This window comes from Hippocampus zosterae, chromosome 14 (genome assembly GCF_025434085.1).
Source record: "Hippocampus zosterae strain Florida chromosome 14, ASM2543408v3, whole genome shotgun sequence".
In the NCBI taxonomy this organism is placed as follows: domain Eukaryota; kingdom Metazoa; phylum Chordata; class Actinopteri; order Syngnathiformes; family Syngnathidae; genus Hippocampus; species Hippocampus zosterae.
The window spans coordinates 7728748-7749015 of NC_067464.1; the positions used below are offsets into that span (position 1 = coordinate 7728748).

Below are 20268 nucleotides of genomic sequence, written 5' to 3' on the forward strand. Positions count from 1 at the left end.
TCATCAAATAATATTTTCACAACTGGCATTATTCCAGTTGATTTGTGAGCTTAGGTGTCAGAGGTGAAAACCTTGCTAAAGCCTCGAGTGAACGCTTGATGGTGGTTTTAAAACAATCCATTAATGTGAAAGAATGGATGTTGAATTCACGCTTGCGGAAGCCGTAAGGATTACGCAGTGGGTCAGAAGGTTCAACATACACAAATGAAATAAATGTATTTTGCTTAAAAATGACGGGTAACAACAGTATAGAGTATATTAGTAAGAATTGACCCACTGAATTTACTTGTTGCTATGTTTAACCTTTTCAGGGACTGCGGTTACAACAGTGGACGGTTTATCATGTTATGAGGTTACAGGGTGCATGAAAGGATTAAGATTAAGATTAAGAATACCTTTATTAGTCTCGCAATGGAGAAATTCCAGATTCACAGCAGCAAAGTTATGAAAGGAAGAAGTAGAACAACAAAATAGAGGCTTGTGGTTATTGTTTAAAAATATATGTTAATGGTGAGCCAAAACTCAAGGTAAACATTGTACAAAGAATGAAATATTCAACATCAGCATCGTTTGATAGAACGTAGATGTTAAATTCATGAGGCAGTGACGCAAACTGGTAAGATTAAGATGAAACAAACGGATTTAAAATCGTGAGGTACAACTTCGACACCGCTTCCAAGAAAATATTTTCTATTATGACTTATTTTCACCGTTTTCATTTATTTTCCTGGCAGAAAGCGACACTCAACTCTGTCGAGATGGCCAGTGATGGAAAAAAAGCGGAAAGGGGCGTGGCTTGGATGGGGCGACCAATCACAACAGGTAAGATATCATACACGCCCAATCGCAGGGCTATTTACAATCGGAAGATGGAAAGACTGATCGGGAAAGCTCGTGAAAACTCGACGATAATATACCTGACCCCCCCTAAAATTTTCTCAACGGATTTAGACGATTCACAAAAATGATCAATTTAAGAAATAAAACGGCGGATTTCCACATATCCGCAGAAAATTGCCATCCCTGGATGGCCCTACAATATGCTGCTCAGGATCTTCAAGGCAAGGCAACCAAGCGTAGTTTCTTTCCACGCCTTTCTGAAAAATGTACACGTGATTTCCCAAAGTGAAACAGTGATTGGGAGGGGAGAACTGGGTTAAAAGCACATGGGCTACAGAACATGAATGCGCTTGTCTTTCAAAGTAAGAACTTGGGAGGGCGGGGGAGCGGCATGCTCTGGGGGCCTGTTTTCACAAATGTGGCCTGCTTACACCATTTCACTACTCTGCAGTAAAAGAAATCACAATGGAATTTCTGCGATTGGAGTCCCTGCCTGCATGCTTGTTTTCTTTCATGGGATGAGCTTTTAATAAATCCTGTCAAAAAGCGAGCAGTAGATTATATTGTGTCTATGCCGCGTTAGTACCGTGGCATTGCATCATGTTAACCCCGCCGCGACATCATTGATCTGTGAATTTCAGCTGCTCTCGGCTCTCAAAGCCTAAAATTGAAAGTAGACAGTTTGGCAACTCACCAGTTGAGAGGATCTTGGCGGCTGGCAGGGTCATATTTCCACTAAGTAATTAAAGTCACTTTTTTTCCCAGTGTTCCCACATGCGAGCAGCCTGCCGTTGCATCGCAGCGCAATAGGTATGGTGGGGAAGGGCCAAGGCGTTGTAATGGGAGGATTTGACTTGCTGATGAGCTGACCACCTAATCCTACTGTCATTCCTCGAGATCTGCTTTGCAAACTGTTTCTGCGTGTGTGTGTGTGCGGTGAGGAGATCCCATCGTCTCAGTAGATTAGCGCTACTTTAGTCGGCTGGCTAAACCGCGGTTGGACGAACGCATAATGTCAAGCCAGAGGGCTGTAATAGTATCTTTAAACCAAGAGACGAAAGAGCACTGATTCTGAACCTTGTAAGAGGTACCAAACCCAACCAGTTCATATGCACGTTCACCGAACCCTTCATTAGTGAAAAAAAAATATATATATATTTTTTTTACAAATTCAAGAAATGTTTCAAAAACACATTTATTAAAAACGGAAATAAAACTTGGACATCAGAGAATCCAAAACTATGCAAGAGAATTTGGTCTAAATGGGCATTGTACTATATTACTTTGATCAATTAAGAGGAAAATTGACAATACATTTAATGGTGTTTATTTATTTATTAAGTCTGTCTCTGTGTCGAAATTTCAATTTCCTTTCCTGGGCTGTGTCACGCAGATTAATGCTGCCTTGGAAGTCTGGGTGGATGGAGCTCAGTTTCCCAAAGCTGATTTTTTTTTCTTGCTTTCAACCACAAACTACCAGTACTAACTCGACAGCACCTCTGCTGAAGTTGTGACGTCCATTCCGATTGTTCGTGAATGACTAATCAATCCCAATATTGAACTGAATTAATACGTCGTTATTCTGGCCATCCCTAATGATGCATTAATGACACACGAAACATTTGAAGTGTTTTATTGATGGTTTAGCACCCAACTTTTTCGTAAATTCTGAACTGTAGTGGGGAGGGAAAAAAGTATGTAGGAAAAAAAATCACTATCGGTCAAAGAGAAGCTGATATGGAAGTACATGCAGGATGGAGAAGAATTGACATTACGCGATAACAGTTAAATAATCTTGGGGTGTTTTTGTTAGTTCAGTATTGTTGTGACAAAATCTGCATGAGCTGGAACCTAAACAACGGTTACAAACACAAGAGACAAACCCTAAAATCAAAGTGAAAAATCAAAACCTATGGGACACAAAACATGTTTCCATTGCGATCCAATACACGAACCGTATCACAATTTTGCCTTTACAAAGGCAACAAAGACCATCTTTGATCAACACCATCAAGAGAAGCTGCGACATTAGGCGTGGAGAGCAGCACTGCATTTGGATCTCTGCAGATCTTTCCAATACAGTACTTAAGCTGAAGCTCTAGCCTTGTTGGCCGATGTGGACTTAGGAGGCAGCTGATGGGTTGCGGTTTGGTCAATTGGCACAAAAAAAAATTAAAAAAAGGTTGGGGCTAGTACCACATGACCAGCACCCAGAAAGGCTTTTCACGAGACCTGCAACAAGTATTGGCAGATTTTGATTCATTGGAACATGTTTTAACAGTGTACTATTGGAGAGTACACAATGAACACGATTTGCCTTTTTATTTCGTCTCAGTGGCGGCCGCCGGCTCGCCAGGGGAAACGACCGCCTGCGAATTATTTTTCTTGATGTAAAGCTCGGCACGCAGTTCCTCCAAGCTGAATTCGGTGGTGCCGCTGAAGAGCAGCTCTTTACAGTACATGCTCTTTTCCGGGTCTTTGCTCGCTTCGCCTTCTTTCTGTTGACGTTGGTGCTCCAGCAGCCTTTTCAGAGGAGTGTCGTCTCTGCAGGGCTTGCGTGCTGACAAAATGTTGTTCACTGTCGGGATGATCTTGCGCGGTGTCCTGAGCGATAGGTCGCACACCACAGAGGAAACGGGAAAAGCAGACTCGCAACGGTCAAGAAGAAAAACTTAATCCACAAGCACCACAAAACTCATCATTTGTATCTTTTCCATTTGGCATTTGATTGAAAACAATATGACAGTCTTAAAAAGCGTTTGCTTAACATGCAGGTTATTGGATCACTCACATTTTCGGTGTCTCATCCGACTCGTCAACAAATGGTTGGAAGGTGGGCTTCGGAGGAGGTGCAGCCATCAGTGCGTTTCCAAATTTGGATTTCTGGCGCATCTTGGATGTCCAAAGAAAATGGAAAGAAATGTCAGCAAAAATCATGACAGTGTATACAAAACATATATTAAAAGGAATTCGCATGTGATCCCACCTTCACGTCGCACCATTTTTCAACCGCTTTCTCATTTTCTTTTGCCCTCGCAGGAGGAGGAGCCAACCAAGGCTCGAATTTCGGTTCTGAAGGAATGGCGCTTGCGTTGTTTTCATCAAAGATCACCACTTTACTATTGCTGCTATGTTCTTCCACTGGAGCGGCACGTAAACTCAGGCCCCTTGAGACGGCTACACACATAGACATTAAAACACTTTCTTGCCCTCCGAAAAATTCTACACACTGCCTTTATGTGAGGTCTTTAATTTTATGCTTACATTTAATCGCAGCTCCAGTTCGGACGATAGGCACGGCGGCCTTCTTCCCTCGCGTTTTGAGCTCGGCAAGCGAAACTCTCTCAGGCTGATCGGTCTCGTCGTCACTGTCGTCGACTTTATTCATCGCTTGCCGAGACGCGCGAGCCTGCAGCAACCTAATAACAAAGAACATTAGGATTAGAGGCAGTTCATTTCTGGTGGAAAACAAACACACCCTTGTCTAACAGATTTTCTGATTTAAAAAAAAAAAAATAATAATAATAATCAAAAGGATTGAAACACTTTTCTACACAACACATAAAAAAAACACAATGACAATGGACCCAACTCAACCCACTGCAGAATAAGTAGCACTTTGAGATCAATTCTTTTAAAAAAGAGGCTTCAAGCGGTTTATTTCCACTCCTAATTTTTTTGTGGAACTATACATAAAATAATGAAAGGTACATCTCACGTATTTAAAACAAACATAGCTTAGCCTTTCATCGTGCTAGTTTAATGCTACCGCTAATGAGCCTTTACGTTGCAGTGCCCTTTAAACAACAAACACAAACGATACAGCAACATACATAGAAAGACAATAGTACAATACTCACAGTCATTCATTCTTTAATTTGAAGAGGGACGGACATTAATTCTGCTTAATTTAACAGAGAGGAGCTGAGACATCTCAATCAGCACGTGATTAAAGCGTGTACTTCATAAAGTAGTAGATGGATGCCCACCTATGAAACTGTTGTAGTCTGTCAAGAGGCTGGGCAAACATACGAAGTCCTTCTTGGAAGATCAAATCGGCTTTGAGGAAGTTGCCACCATTCTCAAGCTCCTCAGCCCAGGCGATGTAGAAGGACGCCTGGGTGATCCCTATTCCCTGGGCCTTCATGTACCTGTAAATGTCCAAGCGCTGCAAGCAATGCCCTGCCTAACGGACACCACCCCGATATTAGGTTTGAAAATGTTAAGGAGACAGCTTGGCGTGAAATATCAAAAGACGCACATATTTGATCCAGAGGTCAACGTAGCGAGGATCGTCGTGGTATTTCTTTTCGTCTGTATATCGTGTCACGGCTTGCTCCAACAGTGTGCTCAGGTTGCTCTCTTTTCCTCCCCGAGGAAACATTTGCTCTGACCATTTGATGTACCTGTTGAACACACAACCACACGAGAAGCATTAAAAGTGGTCACATCTCGACTGTACTATTATTTACGCTTACCGATCCCAAACATCAAGCGGATCATCTCCGTTGTACAGCCGCAATTCAGACTCAAAAGCCCTACGGGAAAAAAATGCACCATATTCACAAACATTATCATCATTTTACAATGATAAAATATGTACGGTCATGTTTTATTCAAAGCATTCATACTGTCTCTGTTGGAGGATGGCAGGGCTGAGGCCATCTTTGCTTTGACTGAGTGCTTGAAGCAAGGCTGACATGTTTCTTCCACGTTTCAGAGGTTGAATGTTTTCTTTGCACAGCTCCCATTCCACATCCTCTCCTTCTGCCATTATGGAAAGCAGCTGAGCAGAAAGATGAACATAGTCAAGAGCTGCATTTTTTGCACAAATGGCATGGCAGCAAACAGAGAGGCGCTAGTTTACAAAAGCACAGGTAATACGTATTAGCAACTTAGCTATTTGGTGGCTAGCTATAGTTATACATACATACATATACGGTTAGCCATTTTTTTCAGCCACTTTATGACAATTTTTCAAAAAAAAGCGACCAGAGACTTCAACCGCAGCTAAGAAACAGACAACCTGAGCAGAACCTGAGAGGAGGCTAGTGGAAGACAATCAGACTGAACATTGTCAAAGACAAGGTGCTAATTTAACAACTTGTTAGAGATACAGTATGACCTCAGATATGTGTATGCAATATTTTGCCACGTCGCTTTTTTACCCAAAGCAGGAAACGACCATGAGGCACTTGGCAACAGACATGAGCAATGTCATTTAATGGTTCCTTTTATAAAGTTAATTATTTGGGACATTTGACATGTCAATTAAAAATGGTGTTTACGTACACGTTACGACTGAAGGACAAAAGAAGCACGCATCGTGTTTGTTTGTTTGTTTGTTTCATTCTAGAGAAAAACTGTTGCGTTGAAGCATGTTAATGCTTGGAAGAAAGCTTGCTGAGAGGTTTCGTGTGCGCGCGTGCGTGTTATGTGCGTGTGTGTATAATGCGTGTAATAAATACATTTGAGTTGAGTGTGTGTGGGGGGGCAGTGTTTTTTCCTATAGTATTTACTGTATAACACTTGGTTATTATGGAAGACCAGGCGTGTCGAAATCGTTTGTTGCATTTTAAAAACCGATAACAACATTAATTAAATCGGAAACGTGGGTATAGTTACTCAACAGAATAGTGCATTTCCCTTGTGGATGATTAATGCATTTATCTGTTTAACTTAAGATCCAAACAATGAAGGTTTGCTTACATAGCATATAACACACAATTAACCACTCATAACACAACATTATGTAACTGCGTATCAAACAAATGCTCCGTTGTTAGATTAATGAACAACAACACGTTAATGTGGCGATTTAACAAAACCTTGAAATTCAATTGAAATTTCGCTTTTGCTCTCGACCGCATTACGTGGAGGCTAACGCGTTAGCGAGGTAAAATTCTCGTTACCTCGAGACCTTACAGTTCACGTTGAAAAAAAGGGTTGCATTTCGTGCACCCCCGACAACGGTACACACGTTGCGTGAAATAATCGCTTGGTTGTAACTCACAAAATGCCTTGTGTGCGTCAAAGATCAGGCTTCTCCGTTGTTGACAGCAGTGCAGCAGCAAGCTTCGTTTTGAACGAGTCGCGCTGTTAGCTTGGAGGAAATTTCATTGGAGGAATTACAAACCGGTTATGACGTAACACGACAGCTTCCGGATGTCTTCCTGTTTTGGTCGCAAAGGGAGGCTTGACGCCGGATTCCATTGACTTTGAAGTTGTGCCGTCTTACATTATAATACAGCGGTGTATATAGCTTAGTCAATGTGTAACGTATCCTTGCATACGCATTTGAATGGATAACCGTTGTTATTGTTGCACCGCCAAGTTCGGTGTCTTCAAAAAGGAGGTAAGGTGTTTCGGTCTCGCGCGGGTCATTATGGCGCAATACTGTTTCACATTTCTTTCGAGGATTTAATGTACGAATGTGCATTTATTTTTTTATTTTCTCCTAGTTGGCTTGTAAAAGCTGCAGCCGGTCCTTCTGCGCCAGCTGCTTGACTTATAACGCGGTGGTGCCACGTTATGGTAACACCCAGCAAAAGGTCTGCAAGCAATGCCATGGTAATCTTACAAGGTAGATCTGGTTTTAAGAAAATACAAATTGCAAAGATTAATGAGCAATTCACTGAGTAAACGTCTTCTGATCTTGCTCTGATTCTGCATCACTATATGTTTCCAGCGGGAATACGTCAAACGATGCTGGAAGATGGTCTCCCCCTGAAAACTACAAAAAGTGAGTTTGGCATCACGTTTGTAAACCTAATGTTTCTCGGAATGGTGTATTCACAAAAGAAAACAAAATTGCTCAACAGGCGAGTTGCTGCGTTTGAAGCCAAACAAGGACAGAAGACACAACCACATGGAGGCAGTATACGTTCTCTGGCAGGTCTTCCCCCTGCGAAAGACCTGAGTAAGGAAGATCAGACAATTGCTGAAAGGCTTCAAAAGCTGAAAGAAGACTCTGCGCCAAGTATTATCATTTCTTATTTACAAACAAGAACAGTTTATGTGACCGTTATATCACTTGCTGATGCAGCTTTTACCTCCTGCACAGAGTCCATTCCATCTGAACAAGAACTTGAGACTCGTCTCGCTGCCCTTAAAGTTCCCAGCAAGCCCGTGCCTTCTTCCCAGGAGATGGAAGACCGATTAGCAGCTTTGAAGGGCCAAACTCCTCCTTCTCGAGCTCCCCCACCTGTGAGCACAACCCTAATATGCATGTCATGTTTAGTGATGCCAGTAACTCCTCACTTACTATCCAGTAATGGCTGTCATTTGAGTCACAAGCAGCCTAACAACTTTATCGTTACACATAACTGTAAAAAATCATTTGCAATAAAGAATTGGCCGAACCAGTTGTCATTTTTAAGCGAGTGATCAGTAAAGTTATTAAGTTACTTTCTCAAAGTAACTGTGGCATCACTGGTCTTGTTATCGTCACGTACCTGTACAGTGTGTCCCATTGTGTTCCTCTTTACAGGTCCGCCAGCCTCCAGACAACAGGACTCAGACCGAGCAAGCCAATGATCTTCTTACTCAGATGACAGAGGAGGTTACCATTGACCATCAGCTTGCAGATCCTGGCTACAGTAAGGAAACACCGTTTATGAAACAGTTTTAACATAGGGCTCGACATTTAAGGGGCCACCACTCGTCAGTTTGTGGTGGCCCTGTCTGTCCCCGTTTATTCATAATATAAATATGATAGATTGCCATGATTACTTCATATTTAGCGTCTTTAGACTGTACAAATTGAGTCCTGGCTGGGACTGTGCGCTAACCTCATTAAAATGAAGGCATTGCAATTGCACTAATTAACATCAATGCTTTGAAGAATAAGTCCAGTCCAAAATTATTAAAATATTGCCTTGACACCTCACGGCCATGCCGCGATCACCCTGCAAGACTACGATTTATTTCAAAATTGTCTTATCAGGCGACGGTGGACACATGAATGATCTTAACAAAGGAGAGGACAGGACACTACAGGACAATATGGATGACAACCAAGACCCAAGGAGGCAGCTTGAAACGGAGGCGTCACGTTTGCTTGAAGAGGCCAATCAGGAGCTGAAGAAGGATAATCGTTTCACAGAACAATTCCACAACATGGCCAAGAGGCTCGCACAGCTGAAAGGCCAGGACCCCGACAAAGGTTTGACAATTAATCAGTCAATCACAGCAGCGTTAATCGCTGCAAGAAAGCCACACATGAACTCTTATTGTCAGTCTAACGTACGGAAATAAGATGCAATCGATTTTTACATTTTATATTTTAAAAAATTATGTCCTTTCCAGTGAAGATGGAAGATTCGAAACATCCCGACAGTGATGAGGAGACGGAGGACGAAGCCATAAAAAGGGTTTTAAAGCAGGTATGGCGGCGTGTGCATGTGGATGACAGTGCCGCTCTCATATGATACACGGGTATGGATCTTGTGATTTCACGTCAGCCGTTAGACGCTTACATACTTCGATTCATGTGTGTCTGTTGTTGCAGCTCTCAGAAGAAGCTGCACTAGATGAGGCCAGTGGCTACAACATACCTCTAGAACACAGTGGACCTCAAAACACAGAGAAGGTAAAGTCTGCCAAGAAACCTGTATTAAACAACGAGTACTTTTCGAGTATTTCTGAGCTGTTGGTGATCATCACTTACAAATGATCATTGTTTTTGATCCGTTTGACAGACTCAAGCTCCGGCAACCAAGAGCAGGACTCCACCAGCAGCTGTAAGATCAGCTGATCCGCCGTCAGACAGTGATGACGACGAACTTCCATGGTGTTGCATCTGTAACCGTGACGCCACCTTACGCTGCCACTCCTGTGACGGAGACCTGTACTGCAATCGCTGCTTCAGGTAGTTGAACGTAAATTTATTTGGATTTCGCTTGTGACGGTGGCTCTCCTGTGCTCCCAAATGATCCATGTGATTGTGAATGCAGACGATGACCCAAATAAAGTGGAGGCAAGCTGTTGCCATATTGCCGAGCATCATGCTTATAAAGTATTTAGTGTTATGAATTATCCATCCACACTTTTTTTTTTTTTGACATCCGCAGGGAAGGACACGATAAATATGACATGAAGGAACATCGCACCACCAATTACACCGCACCGAAAAAGAAAAGGAAGTCCTGATGGCGAAACTGCGGCGATGATGGCGCCCTTATCGACATCGCGAAACCGGATTGAAACACTACTGCATGACGAACAATATGTGATGTATGAATAATTAACGCAATGTTTTTCATAATTTATCAAAAGAGGAATATGTGTTGAGTTATTGGCTATTTTAAGCAAAGCCTGCGCCGCCTGAGGATCAAAAAACAAATTTTGTCGCGTTCTACTTTGCAATTTGGGGATTTTTAAATATTGACATTGCAAACAAAAAGCAAATCATGAGCTCTTTTGAAATGATTTAGAATTGCAGACTGTCAAAACTCGACTGACAAAAGATCCACAGAGTCCGTATAAAAGGATTAGGGCAGGTTTTGTTTTCCTTTGGCAGGCGTCTCAGCCACTCCTGTAATTAGGTTTGGATGTGTGTCGAACATCACAGCATCGCCCCGCTTCTGCTGGCGCTGTAATTTCATTCCAGTGGCTGCTGCGGGGTGTCTTCGAGAGGTGCTGAGATCTGTTTTTGTTGTACTTTTGCAGTCGGTATAAGCACTTTGCAGAAATGTGTCAGTCTGTCAGAGAGGTCACAAGTGAAGAGTCTGACGGCCTCGATAATGGAAATGGGGGCCATCCAAGCAAATTACTGTAATGGAACCTGATGGAGCCAAAAGACCCTCATGTGTGACAGAACAGCAGAGTGTAGTCTCATCAAGACACATCAATGTCTGGCCGACTGAGGAGGCGCCATCATCACGCTCCTCCTGGGGCTCCATTAAGCTTTGTATGGAGGTCGTTAATGTGTTTGCCTTTTCTGGTTATGTCGTACACAAGACAGGAAATGGGAGAGGATAATGGATGCATACCTAATGGACCTTCCTGCCGATGATTTTTTGCTGTGTTTACTCCTAAACTTGACATGTCAACATTCCCTTTGGCTTCCTGTGCCACGCTAAAAGATGAATGTCAGAAAATTGCTTTCTGGAAATTATATTCTGAGTCATTAAGTCATTTTTATGAGGGGGAATTTCTTGAAAATGTGTGTGTGGAATAAACGTTTTTTTTTGTTCAATGAAGTGTGACTCTTTGCATTGAAAATGTCTCATTTTATTGTCGTACAGCACGTGTATATGAAGGAATATGTACATTAACAAGCAAAGGAAAAATGACAGGCTTAAATATGATGTAAAAGATCTTGGACAATATTACAGCCATTATTATGTGGGCGTTGTATGGGACACGATACTAAGACAGTCCATATATTCAAAGGAAATCAATGGATTCGACTGACTGCTGTGTTGTCCAACTGAGGCTGACCTGGGAAGGAGGCGGGAAAAAACCCTGAGGATGTGAACCGCACATACAGGCATTCAAACGGTAACCATATTGGGAATTTGAGCCGATTCGAATCCATTGTCTCGATTCTTCATTTAACCTGGAGCTACTTCTTCAAGGGTCCTGACATTTTACGTAGTCCCTTTATCCTGTAGAGCAGCGCGTTCACAAAATCCTAAGAAACATGCACAAGGAAGCTCAGAACTTCGGTGATATATTTTTCTCGAATCATGAACATGCAAACTTCGTGTATCATATACACATTCATGTTCCACAGTTGTTTAGTTGAGAACTGGGATGCACCCTAAATCGGTTGTCAGTCACTTACAGCAGCGGTCCCCAACCGGTCTGTGGGTCATTTGGTATCGGGCCGCACAGATTAGAAAGAATAAATTACTCGCATTACTTCTGTTTTATTTATTTCGGAAGCTGAAAGCTGTTTTATTTTGAAAAATTACCGGACTCTCCGTTACATCCGTCTACAGTTTGTCACTATTGACGCAGTATCAGGATCCTACTTAAAATACGGATTTATTCCAACGTACCAAGCCCACTCTGCATTATATGGCGCTATGATGAGTCGCATTTTTCATGCACTTTGTATTTGCACTGTATCTTATTTTGAAGGCACGTTTAAACGTGACGATAGCGCCCAGAGGGTGTTGCGGCCAGGTAGGACGTTCCTCGTGTCATGATTCGTGTTTTTTATTATTATGTTTATAAAATACCACAGTTTTCATGCGGGTCCTATTATATTATTTTGTTCTATTTATCCACCACACCTTAAAGGCCGTTCGGTGAAAATATTGCCTGACATTAAACCGGTCTTTGGGGCAAAAAAGGTTGGGGACCGCTGACTTCATGTCACAGACTAACATTCAAGCCGGTGTGTCTTCATTCCATTGGCATGGTGAGGAGATGCAAATGTCACACAAAGGCGCAAGCTGACATTTGAACACAACACCTCTGACCGGATATGATCGACTGCATGCAAGCGAAAAAAGGCAAGCAAGTAGAAGAACGATGACAACTTCTCACCTCTATTGGCTTCCTGCATTCCTGCAACAACTCCTGAAAGCAGAAAAAGAAAAGTACGGAAAACACGTTTCTACATTATGCAGTCAAAAGTGATGGGAAACTTGTTTCATCAATCAATCATTATTGGGTCAGGTGGAGTTTGGGTTGGAGGAACTTGAGTAGCCTCACCATCAAACACGTTCAATAAACGAGTAAAGAAAGAGATTGTTCAGCTCTTATCCGACAAAACAGGCTATTATTGAGGTGAAGCGGGGTTATAGTACAAGCGAGCCCTTCGCTGTCCATAATGTGAAAATACGTCGGCAGAAAAAATACATTACGCGCATTTCATTCAGTGTCAACAAGGTACCTCCAATGACGCACGGTATACTGTACCAGTAGAGTGCTTCCACTGGAACGATTTTAGTAAGTTGAACCGAAGTTCAATAGGTTCACTGTAAAATACAAAGTGGACATTTGTTTTGAAAAAATCATTTGTTTATTCTATGATGACCGAGTAAGCTACGAGTCGAGGTCATTTGTAGCAGATATTCAACTTAAATGTCTTTGTATGAAGTAAAGGTGTTCGAGTGTAACAATAATTACAATGGATTTATCCATTTTGTGTTTATATTGCACTTAATTGAACGGTGTTTGTTGTTTTTTTTCTTCTTTCTTCTTTCTACCTACATTCTTGCTGCTGGAGGCTGTAAATGTCCCCAGTGTGGGACAAATAAAGGATATCTTATCTTATCTTAGTTAATTTTTAAATATTTTTGGAGTTGAGCGCGAAGTGATTGGTGCTCAGGTACCAACCGCTCCAATATGAAACAATAGAGTACCACGACATTCAACAATCTCTTGCGAACAAATTTATTTATATATACATAGCACACTGCAGAGAGGTTTTCTTTCAAGCCAATATCATTTTTATCTGGTTTTGAACTAGTTCAATTTGGCCTCTCATGTCACGCTCCTGGGCCATATGCAAAAGGGCACTCACTCTTTCTTTTTGTTTTGTTTTTTGTTACTGAATATGTTTGTTTTTTTCAATTTTAGTTTAACCCTGGAGAACCCACGGGGTCAAATTTAGCCCCTATAAATTCTGCTACTCAAATGCTACCCTTAAATCCCAATGGGTCAAATTTGACCCTAATTCTAAATTCGGATTGAAGCATTGAATATTTGAAAAAAAACATATATTTTAGTGTTCAGTGAACCTATAGCAGTCATTTAATGTATAATTCATCATTTTCCAAAGAAGAAAAGGGTTCTTGGGTTCTCCAGGGTCAAGTTACCGGTACTTGAATAGTTTAATGACGTTAATAACCTTGAGGCAAAAGGGTGGGAAAATTGTTAACATGATCATGTGCCTAAATATTGGACACAAAAGTATGTGTTCAAGCCATTTTCCTTGTAATCCTATACTAAAATGTTGTCAACACACAATGATGTACCTGTACTCGCATTCTTTGAGCCTCATCTGACAGCTCCAAGAGCTCATCGATGTCAATCTCCAACTCTGGGATCTCTTCTTCCTGCAAGAGCCAAAATAAAACGTTAAATAAATCAAAAGTTGTTTCTGCATTCCTCATCCCTATCCCTCAGTTACCCACATGCGAATGACAGAAAAGCTCACGGGGCACATCCCATCCTAAATCCCAGTGAAATGACTCTCCACACCACTGAGCAGTCAGTGGGATGGAAAATATTGTAAAAATAGAGCGTCAGTGTATCCACTGTGCCTGTTCACCCGAGTCATGAATGTAGTGACTATCACTTTTTTAAAAAATAACTGCCAATTGAGGCGATAAAAGACATATCACAAATGTGTCATATTCAGAAATGTATGACTTTCTCGCACTGTCGAGTGTCCTGGGAGGAAACTCGACCAACAGAATTTTCAGACTCAGCAGATGAGCGCTCATATTTGACAGGGTAGTTTTGCTTTAGCTGGGGAATATTTTCCGGTTGGGAAGGTTTCATTGCCGGGGGAAGATTGGGCTTGGACGGTTCTCTGGATGATGAGAGAGCTAAACAATGTGAAGTGCTGAGTGGTGGAGTGGATGGACCCTCTCGTCAGGTCCCCCGTGCGCCATCTAATTGATGCATGTTGCCAGGGTGGACCCCGTGTTATTCTACGTAGCTCTGCAGGACTTTTTTATTTTTACATTTTGTTACTTTGGTTCATAATGCTTATTTCCATTTAGCGTTGAGTTTGTACTTTCACTGGCTAACTCTGGTTGTGATTTATTGCATAATAATTTTTTTAATGTACTTCAGCATGGTTGATAATTTACTTCAATATTTTTACTACAATAATTCCTCAAAGTGCAGTGAATGTAAACTCAGCTACTGTGTGTGCAAGGAGAATAAAATAATTACTTTTCTGTGACCCTCCGACAGCACTTCAATATCTGCGATTCGTAATGCACAACATGGTTGATTTACCTGCAGCGTAAAAGATCTTGCGCTTTAATGAGGCCCCAGAATAGCATCTTAGTCACACTTTTGGCAGCCGAAAGCAATAAAATTTATGTCGGAGCTATTATAGGAATTTGTGAATTTCAAAGTCTCCGCTTTAGAAACCAACGCAGATGCAGTCAACATAAACAATTGGATTCTCTCTTGTCTGGTGTTTTGTCCCTTTGCCTGTGGGCATGGGTAACTTGTACATCTGTGATGAAACCATCAATGGTGAAAGTTACAAACAGATTTCAGGGAAACATATGCTGCCATCCAACTAACTTATTTTTTAAGGACGTCCCTGCTATGTTCAGCAAAACAATGCCAAACCACACTCTCCATGTGTTACAACAGTGTGGCGTCACAACAAGAGTGCAAGTACTATACTGGCTTGCCAGCAGTCCAGACCTGTCTCTCATTCAGAATATGTGGCACATTGCGGAGAGTAAAAGACACCAAAGGAGACCCCTTATTGTTGAGCAACTGATTTTGAATTGGACAATTAATGTGTTCAGTTCCCAAACAATAATTGGATATTTTTAAAAGGAAATATGATGTAACACAGTAGTAAACACGGCCCTATCGCAGATTTTTTTTTTGTTTGTTTGCTGGTATCAAATTGAAAATGAGTGAATATTTGCAAAAGAAAATACAAACAGAGGTTTAACATGAATTAAACTTGTCCTTGTTGTGTCTTGAAAAAGAGTCAAAAAGGATTTGTAAATTGTTGTTCTGTTGTTAATACATTTTACACTGCTTCCCAATTTTATTGGAATATGGGTTTGTACTTTAGTCATTAAATACCATTCAATTGTTTGCTTTACTTGGCCTCAAGGAAGCATTCACTTTTGACAGACTTGTTCATTATCACCGATTATCATGCTCCATAGCGGATTATCCTGAAAGCATTCAGTCTAAAGCAACACAAAACAAGACACCACTGAGACACGCGATGTTTTTACTGCCTGGATAATAAGGAAACTGTGCCCAGGAAATAAAAATGTCAATGAAAACGCCAACATGATTTCAACTGATCAGACATTTTTTTTTTCATTTCCTGTTAGAGATTCAAGGCCTATCAGAGCCCCCCTACAACATGAGTAATGCAAACATAACCAACACGAATGTATTAATACAATCATTCACTGAGTGGGTAGCATAATTTCACTAGAATTCACTTTATGAGGATAACACAAGGAAATAAAGCAGATGTGGACACAGACAGTAGTTTTAAGGAATAAATTTTATCTGTCAGCATCCCCCAGCATGTATACGTCAGTTACTACTGTATTATTAATTTACTCACTTTATGAACGTGAGGGGATTAAATGATGACAGCCTACAAGCTTAAATGCCGCTGGACATTTCCATTTCTACTGCTCACACCTTCTAGGAGGTTTACTATTTCTCCTAAGGTGTGAAGTTTGCAAAGAAGCCGGCCAAGGCAGCGCTTGCATAAATTCGAGATGTGGTTAAATAATTTAAATAGCAATGCAAAGGACCGCTGGTCAAAGCATCCGAGCGGCAAACTCCAACCAACAGAGAACGCCTCCCTTGAGGCAATGCAAAATGTATTCTGAACTCCAGCCATAATCCTGTGCACATAGACGGGCTGTGCCAAGTTTTATATGATGTAAACACCCCAACATAATGATGATTCGCTGTAAGAAGTATTGAGTGTTCTATTAACCTGCCATGCATGTGTTTGGAATGTGGGAAGAAACCGGAGTACCTGGAGAAAAACCACCCAGGCCCGGGCAGAACATGCAAACTCCACACAGGAAGGCCGGAGACAGAATCGAACCTTTTGACCTCTGCACTGTGAAGCTGAGGTGCTAACCAGTCGACCACCGTGCCGCCGGAAAAGATATACCGGCACATGGTTTCGTCATTTCGCAGCACATCGTGCGCTAGTGGCCGCCTTGGCATGTTGTCATTAATCTGCACCGTCATCCCGTGCTAGCCAATGGACATACCTCTTCCCACCGCGCCGGGCCGCCTCACGTGAGAGATGAGACATCTGTTGCCATGGTTTCCCCTTTGAGAGAATCCAATGCAAATCAGTGCGCAGCCAGTGACAGAATTGGATTGTGTCACGCGTTGCGGGGAGTGCGCTTGTGGTGGATTGTGTTGCTCCACGGCGCTGTGCTGTACATGCACAGGGCAGCTTTGGATTTTTGGATTTCGCTTTATTCTTGCTGCAACGTTGAACCACATCTGAGAGCGTATTTAACTCGGTGAACGTATGGAGCAATCTCCCTCGCTTTTCTCCTTCTTATCTGCGAATGTCAAATGATGATGGATATCGAGTCCCTGCCTCCACTGCTACGAGTGTGTATGCGCTTGTGTGTGCCCCCCCCCTACCCCCTACCTCACAGTCAAAGAGCAGGTGCAGTTGTTCGTCTATCCACTCCTCAATGTCCAGTCTCCTCTGCAGGTCCTTGCGGTTGTACTTGACGGTCAGTTTGCCAAGCTTGCGGGGCCCTGGCTCGTCGACTTTCCCCGTGGTCTCGAACATCACTCTGGACTGGGGGTTTGCCTCTGACGCCATGGTTGCCACGGCCTCGGGAGACCCGTGGAAAGGCACCAAGCGGAGACGCAAGCAGGCAGAGAAGGCTCTGGCCCACTCGATCTCCGTGCACTGGTCTAGTATTCAATGTCTGCCTTTTCTGTAACACTGACTCTGACTCGCACTGTTTGTCCCACTCGCTCTCTCTCTCTCTCTCTCTCTCTCTCTCTCTCTCTTTCTCTTTCTCCGTGAAGCTCTCCTTCTCGCTTCCTCTTGCAACACCCACTGCCTACACTATGAGGCCGATGTAAGGAGATACGCCTGTTTGTGTGTGTGTGTGAGTGAGTGTGACATGTAGTGGAAGAGCATAGGTCAGTCACAGCCATAAAAAAAAAAACACTGTGCAAAAACTAATCAGGAAAGGAGATGCCTGTAAATCAGCAAAGGGCAACAAACTGTGTTTGGAAACGTGTCAACATTGACGTTACAATTTTTTTTTTGGTCCTCTTATCGTCAGTCATTTTGTTGCGTTTTACAGCACAGTATTTGAGTATAAAAGTGATTCTTGTTGTGTTTCTCAATCGTGATAATGATTTTGCCGTTGCTTAATGTTTACTCATCTTTGAAGTCAAATTGGCCATTAATAGCCAATAATAACAGCAACAAAATATAACATAGGACTTTTATGGGTGGTTATAAAATCTGGACACGTAAAGGTTAGTACTCTTCCTTTAGGGAAAAATAACACACACAAGTCATTGAATAAAAAACTGTTGTTGTTGTTGTTGTTTTTTTAAATATTTGTGTGTCCTGCGATTGGCTAGCAACCAATAATACGGATACTCAATGCAACTTCATTTCTGGAAAACTTTCTCCACAACCATTCCTGCATCAAAGTGCTGTACATAAAACATAAATGACAATAATACAATGGGAATTAGGGATTGGAATGGTTTCCGTTGATTAATATATCGGTCCAGCCATTTACTATTTTACGATATCTATTTTACTTTCGGTGGCAGCGCGTTGACCTCACAGTGCAGAGGTATCATGTTCGATTCCAGCTCCGGCCTTCCTGTGTGTGGAGTTTGCATGTTCTCCCCGTGCCTGTGTGGGTTTTCTCCGGGTACTCTGGTTTCCTTCCACATTCCAAAAACATGCATGGCAGGTTGATTGAACACTCAAAAATTGTCCCTCGGTATGAGTGTGAGCGCGGGTGGTTTTTCATCTTTGTGTTCCCTGCGATTGGCTGACAACCGGTTCAGGGTGTCCACTGCCTACAGCCCGAAGAGAGCTGGGATAGGCTCCAGCACGCCCCGTGACCTTTGCGAGGATAAAACGGATGACAGAATAAATGGATGGATGGACATTATACTTGATGTCAAAAAGTGAAAAAGGATCGACAAAAACACCAGCCCTATTTGTTTCAAAATTAATATATTAGTCACGTCACATAGCACCTAATCAAAGGTCAATAATACATTGTCTCACCATACAGTTCCCAAAAGTTTCCAATGATCCTATTCCATTATGATTAAAAAGGTTTTGCTGGTAGGGACTCTAATCAGCCATGGCCACACATTCTGCTGAATTATTAAGAGCCTTCAGCCGCTCACCTTTCCAGCCACACAAATTCATCCATCTGTTATTATGCTACTTAGTTCTGCACCATTAAGGACCACAGATGTGCCGACAGCCTGCTCACCTCAGCCATGTACACGGGAGATGAAAGCAGACCTAGTGAACGAGCTTGAGTTACATCATCTTTACAACAGGGATTGTAAACACACCCTTCATGATAAACATTCATTATACTGTTGGACAGGGGTGCCCAGGTTGCCTGTTTTAGATGTTTCGCTCCTTCAACACACTTGATTTAAGTAATCGGGACCGTCATCGAGCATCTGCAAAGCTCAAGCTGATGAGCTAATATTTGATTCGGGTGTATTGGAGGAGGGAGACATCGAAAACAGTCTGGATAAGGGCTCTCGAGGGCACCCCTGCCGTAGTCATGGAGCACATTGATCATTGAGGACGTCACAGCGCCGTGCCAACTTCCGGTTTCTCCCGAGTAGTTTCGCGTGATGATGTCAATCATGACTCAGTCTGAGTCAGATCAAAAATCAGTCATGATGTGTGAAATAACGTGCCAGGTGTATTTTGACATTTTAACGAAGAAGCGCGACAAAGTGACATTTTACACGAATAAGCTATTCTGAGCGGCCTCTTTTTAGAAGGTGAGGCAGTGTTGCCACCTTTCGGAATAAAGTGGGAACTGCACCCAGGGCTGTTATTCACAAACGACTGTAAGATACAGTACAGTACCGTACCGTCTTACTAAACAAACACAAAGAAAAAATGAAAAAGAAATTAAAGGCATTTTACTCTAACATGTGCAATACTTGTATATGATTGTTTGCAAGAAATAGCCAATATGTAAACAATAAAAATGTCAATAAATGACTTTCTACACAAATGTCACACATTACCGTCCATAAAATGCCAATTATTTGTTTTAACAATAACTTTGCACTTAATAGAGACATGGTGTGCTTAAACAAACAATTTGTCTCAACATGGCATCGTGAAAATCGATAAAAACAAATATATTTTGCTGCCTAATTCATACAGTATTCCACAAACGCAATATTAATCAAAATAAAGTGTTTTGATTAGTGGGGCATCATAGAAGATATTGTAAAGCATTTTTTTTACTTGACTTCCACTTTAAATGTATTCAGTTTGATTTAGTGGGCTTACGATTCGATATTGTCACGTTTACTGTATTGACATGCAACTGTTACAGGTAATGGAATGCAGAACGAAGTAAGAGATATAAATTAAGTTGAAACACAGGTTAGAGTGTTCAAACAACGGAAACAGTGGCGGTTGTTTCTAGAACGCCAGTTCTCAACTTTGAGGACATGGCTGTGGGCATCTGCTTCTTTAAACTACAGCCGCAGGTAACACAAGCT

The 20268-nt window shown here is 41.9% G+C and overlaps 3 protein-coding genes and 1 long non-coding RNA gene across 4 annotated transcripts; 1 reads left to right on the top strand and 3 right to left on the bottom strand.

Annotated features, from left to right (window-relative positions):
• Window positions 1-2656: 2656 nt before the first annotated feature.
• Window positions 2657-6957, bottom strand: bub1bb (BUB1 mitotic checkpoint serine/threonine kinase Bb). Its single transcript, XM_052085291.1, has 9 exons — window positions 6854-6957; window positions 5472-5626; window positions 5319-5378; window positions 5102-5246; window positions 4830-5026; window positions 4105-4259; window positions 3827-4017; window positions 3632-3732; window positions 2657-3444 (listed from the first exon to the last, which is right to left on the bottom strand). Exons 2-9 carry the CDS (start codon window positions 5612-5614, stop codon window positions 3162-3164), a joined length of 1275 nt encoding a protein of 424 aa, XP_051941251.1. The 5' UTR covers window positions 5615-5626; window positions 6854-6957; the 3' UTR covers window positions 2657-3161.
• Window positions 6958-6991: 34 nt separating this feature from the next.
• Window positions 6992-11042, top strand: zfyve19 (zinc finger, FYVE domain containing 19). Its single transcript, XM_052085290.1, has 11 exons — window positions 6992-7195; window positions 7302-7423; window positions 7529-7582; window positions 7662-7819; window positions 7904-8046; window positions 8330-8438; window positions 8786-9004; window positions 9148-9224; window positions 9350-9451; window positions 9540-9709; window positions 9912-11042. Exons 1-11 carry the CDS (start codon window positions 7142-7144, stop codon window positions 9988-9990), a joined length of 1287 nt encoding a protein of 428 aa, XP_051941250.1. The 5' UTR covers window positions 6992-7141; the 3' UTR covers window positions 9991-11042.
• A 9-nt stretch (window positions 11043-11051) lies between these two features.
• Window positions 11052-17610, bottom strand: ppp1r14d (protein phosphatase 1 regulatory inhibitor subunit 14D). The gene is made up of 4 exons (XM_052085292.1): window positions 17156-17610; window positions 13776-13856; window positions 12340-12372; window positions 11052-11476 (listed from the first exon to the last, which is right to left on the bottom strand). Exons 1-4 carry the CDS (start codon window positions 17333-17335, stop codon window positions 11408-11410), a joined length of 363 nt encoding a protein of 120 aa, XP_051941252.1. The 5' UTR covers window positions 17336-17610; the 3' UTR covers window positions 11052-11407.
• LOC127614138 (uncharacterized) lies at window positions 14109-16659 on the bottom strand. Its single transcript, XR_007966402.1, has 2 exons — window positions 15963-16659; window positions 14109-15873 (listed from the first exon to the last, which is right to left on the bottom strand). It is a non-coding gene; the product is annotated as an uncharacterized LOC127614138 (long non-coding RNA).
• Window positions 17611-20268: the final 2658 nt, after the last annotated feature.